This window comes from Solanum pennellii, chromosome 9 (genome assembly GCF_001406875.1).
Source record: "Solanum pennellii chromosome 9, SPENNV200".
NCBI lineage: Eukaryota > Viridiplantae > Streptophyta > Magnoliopsida > Solanales > Solanaceae > Solanum > Solanum pennellii.
Window position 1 is genome coordinate 77,334,429 of NC_028645.1, and position 4,272 is coordinate 77,338,700.

A 4,272-nucleotide genomic window follows, 5' to 3' on the forward strand; every position below is an offset into this window, starting at 1 on the left:
AATTTGGGAGCTCGTTCACATTTCTGTTTGAATAATATATATATGTTTTCCCTTTTGTTTTGGCAATTTTTAATTCCATGTTGCTATGTTTTATTTAATTTTAATCCCTGAATTACCTTTGAAGGATGTTACATTGAAGGATAGAGATTTGATTAACTGAAATATGGTAGAATTTGTAATCCCCATAGAAAATTAAGTACTTCTTTGGAAGCTTCACCTGAATATGTTGATGGTTTCTTGAGTTAATTGGAGTTGTTCTTATTGATGTCACCCAGTTCTTTGGGAGTTCCACATACACGATTTTTGCTTAATCGTGCTCACAAGAGTTGTTCTTGTTGCTATCAGCTTGTCAATTTTTTTTAATTTAGCATATCAAATAAACATTGCAATGTGTATTTTTCCTTTTGTTTGGAGACTTTGATTCTCTGTTGTTGTTGTTGTTATGTGTTTATCTTCACTTAAAATCCCTACACGTCCTTATTATCACTTAGATGAATTTTTGTTGCAGGACCGAAAATTGTGTCTAGGCACTTGATTAATCAAAGTACAACAATAATAACACTCATAGAAAACATAATAAACATGGTTGATGATAACATCAGTGATGATGCCAATGACAAGTCGTTGGTGGTTTCAGACAAGGAAAAAGAAAGCATGAACAAGACGAAGTTTGTATCTGAGCTTCCTCTAGGAATTGTAACTGATTCACCGGTTTCATGTCTAACGGAACTTCCAAAATATGAATTATTAGAGGAAGCACCGAAAGGAGACATTATTTTTGAGATCGACCCATTGAAGACTGAGTGTCCTCAGCTTGATGCGGAACAAGACGTGGAAATTCTACCAGATACAAATTGGGAGGATATGATAACTACTGAACTTCTGGAGCTTTTAACTCAAAATTTGTCCATAATTTTCCAGAGTGCAATCAAGAGAATTGTCAAGTGTGGATATAGTGAGGAAATTGTTGAATTGGTTATTATGAGGAGTGGTATTTATCATGGAAGCAAAGACGTTTTCTCAAATATTGTCGATGGTGCCTTGGGTTTATTGAGTGGGGTAAAGGTTTTTGATATTGGCACACCAGTTATATTTGAAGATTTACAGAGTTTGGTTGATTACACATTGCTAGAGATGGTATGTGTGCTGAGGGAGGTTAAGCCAGCTTTGCCAGTTGTGGAAGCATTGTGGTGGTTGTTAATATTTGACTTGAATCCGATACATGTATGTACAATGGAAGGTTATCAACAGGTTGAGTTATGCAATCAAGAAAGCCTAGGCGATAACTCGTCTGATTTAAATCTTCCCCAATCAAACATTGAGGCTTTCGATAATACTCAGTCAAATCTGGATAAACAACAGTTGTCAAGAACTATAACCCCAGTTGCTCAGACCTTGCAATCCAAAGTTCCTATTAGTAATACAGCCCCTCAAGTTGAAAATTCAAATGTTTCTCAAGCGGCAAAAGGAAAAGGAAGCTCCACATTTTCTCCAGAGGCAAAATTGAAAGAACCAATTTTAGAGGACAAATCGGAGGCTGGTAAAAATTCTCTAAATTCCAAGAAGGATTTACGTAAGCGAAAAACATTTCAGTTTGAGAAGAACTGCAGAAGTCGTACGAGTAAGAATATTAAGGTAAACATGACTGCCTGGGAAAGATTGGTTTTGGACAAGAATGTGAACTTATCTTTTACTGGTGTACCAAAAAAGAATTCACGCTCCAAATCAACAACTTGCATTAAACACAATTTACCTTTACAAAAAGCAAGTTCTGATAGTCCATGCCATTCCTCATCCATTGCACCTGCAAGTGACACCTCCAAAGTGCCACATATGCAAGCTAATGTAAATGATAAGGATCCAGATTCATTATCCATGGATCCCAAGTCCAGCAAAAAGGCCTTAGACAACACAACTATTTCTTCTGCAGTGCCAGATTATTATGTTGATATTCCATATGATGAGTCTCTAGGAAAATATGTCCCAAAAAATGAGAAGGATGAAACTATATTGTTGCGAATTTTCCGTTTAAAATCACTACAGAAAGAGCTCCAAGGGTGGTCTGATTGGGCAAATGAGAAGGTAATGCAGGCTACCCATAGGCTTGCCAAGGACCAAGCTGAGCTTAAAATGTTGAGGCAAGAAAAAAACGATGCTGAAAAAGTTCACCGGGAAAAGGAAATGTTGGAGAAAGACACCATAGAGAGGATTATGGAGATGGAGCAAGCGCAGGTAAATACTAATTCCATGAGTGAGAAAACTAATTCGCTTCTTAAAACTTTGGAGATGGATAATGTTAAACTAAAAAAGGATATAGAGGCTTTAATGCTCTCCACCAGTGAGAATTCTATGAATGTGAATAATGTTTTAGCAAAGGAGCAGGAGGCAATAAAGAAGTGTCAAGTAGCAGAAATGGAGAAACACTCGTTTGAGAAGGATTTATCTACTTTCAAGCAGGAAAAAATTTCTTTACAACAGAAGCAAGAGAAAGCCAACAAGGTTCTGGACCAATTTAAGGTATTTTTATTCTAATAATTAATTTTTTTGGTCTGGTAGATTAAAATGTTCTTTTACAAATGTAGTTAGTGTTTTAGAGTCTTTAGGTTGTTAATGTCTATTTAGTTTTTTACTTATCGCCTCCGGTAATAGTGGTTTAAGCATTCACTTATGCTGTCGTACTGATAATGCACTTGCGATTTGATATTCCTCCTAGTATAGAAATAAACTTGTAAATATTTATGAATCGTAGGTCCTACTGAAGCAGGAGGAACAGGTGAAACAAAGGTTTCTACAACAAGCTGATTCTCTAAAAGCTGAAAGAGAACAACTCCGTGTTCACGGAAAAGTGCAGCGAGATAATTTTAGAGAAAAGGTAAAGACAAACATGCAAAAGTATAAACAAGATATCCAAAATTGTGAGAGTGAAATCTCTCAGTTGAGATTCCAATTTGAAAGATCAAAAATAGAGGCACTTAAACGAGGCATTCCACAAATGACAAGGGGTTTAGCAGCCTCTGCAGAAAGTTCTGGCTCTAATGTTTTAAATGTGGAGAGGGAATGTGTTATGTGTATGAATGAGCAGATTTCAGTGGTTTTTCTTCCTTGTGCACATCAAGTCCTTTGTGAAGATTGCAATGTGCATCACCAAAACAGAGGAATGGACAAATGCCCTTCCTGTAGGACACCAATTAAGGAGCGAATTAGTGTCCACTTTCCTGATTCAGAATAGTTAGCAACTTCAAAATAGCAGCAAGAAAATGAAACTTGTGATTGTATGTTTTTTTCCAGATTAAATCTATGTCCTTTTCGTCAGGCCTTTCTTACCTACCGTAACTATAATAGTTGATAGGAAATACAAAAATGTATAGAGATATGTAGAAAGTACATGTGAAAAGAGTTCGAAAGAGGGAGACGTGCTTAATGGTCGTTGTAAATCCTCAAGTTTGATAGTTCAATACATAATGTTGCTTGGTGTGCTAAAATTTAATCTTTTGCAAGCATTTTGTATACTTTCTCAAGCTCCCAAAGTATGATCTCAGTGCTTTTCACTTACAACAAACTTTTCTGCTTTCATTTAGCCATTCGTTACTTGAAAAGTAACATTTTGACAAAAAAAAAATCAACCAAAGGGTAAATGTTCATCTCGATGATTCAAACTCGAGATATCTTATTCCTATTTTCCCTTATAGAACTTGCCAAAACAAAAAAAAAACTATTTCTTTGTTGCATTCTATTATCTTACGTTGGTTTCTTAACCTTGCTTTCAGAGTTAACTCCATATGCAAAAGAGTAGTTGGATCTAGATTGTCTACTAGCAAGAAGTGAAACATCTATTAATGTTATATATGGACAAAGATGATATTAACCACTTAGAGTCGTTTCATTTTTGTTGATTTGAAAGTAATTGATTCTGTTTCTACACACGTTAAATTTTTAGTGGAAATTCTTCCTTTGTCTAGATGTATCTACTCAGTACTAGTCTTCACCTATTCACATTGGCTTTGAAATAGTTGCATGCATGTTATTGCATTATGTGGATGCAGTGTGATTATTTTCACTATATGTTATAAATAAATCATTAATGTTTTTAGAAAATAAAATATGTTGAATATATTTATGATATTTCTTTCCTTTTTTCATGGTATCTCGAATGATTATACATACGATATATTGTTGAAAACATGTACGGCTTTACTTTTAAAATCCTATATTTGTACTCAACATATTTTATGGAAAAGAACCTTAACCTAAAAGTTCACATGTTTGTAAAGC

General features: G+C 34.9%; 1 protein-coding gene across 1 annotated transcript; it reads left to right on the forward strand.

Moving 5' to 3' along the window:
* Nucleotides 1-582: 582 nt before the first annotated feature.
* On the forward strand, nt 583-3,242 carry LOC107030890 (putative E3 ubiquitin-protein ligase RF298). The gene is made up of 2 exons (XM_015232108.2): nt 583-2,517; nt 2,750-3,242. The coding sequence occupies exons 1-2, from the start codon at nt 583-585 to the stop codon at nt 3,227-3,229; spliced, it is 2,415 nt and encodes an 804-aa protein (XP_015087594.1). The 3' UTR covers nt 3,230-3,242.
* Nucleotides 3,243-4,272: the final 1,030 nt, after the last annotated feature.

Excerpts from the sequence above, each read along its gene's own strand:
- LOC107030890 (XM_015232108.2), top strand. The coding sequence starts at position 583 with ATGGTTGATGATAACATCAGTGATGATGCCAATGACAAGTCGTTGGTG. Across the intron at positions 2,518-2,749 it reads AGGTTCTGGACCAATTTAAG|GTCCTACTGAAGCAGGAGGA; the intron begins GTATTTTTATTC and ends TATGAATCGTAG.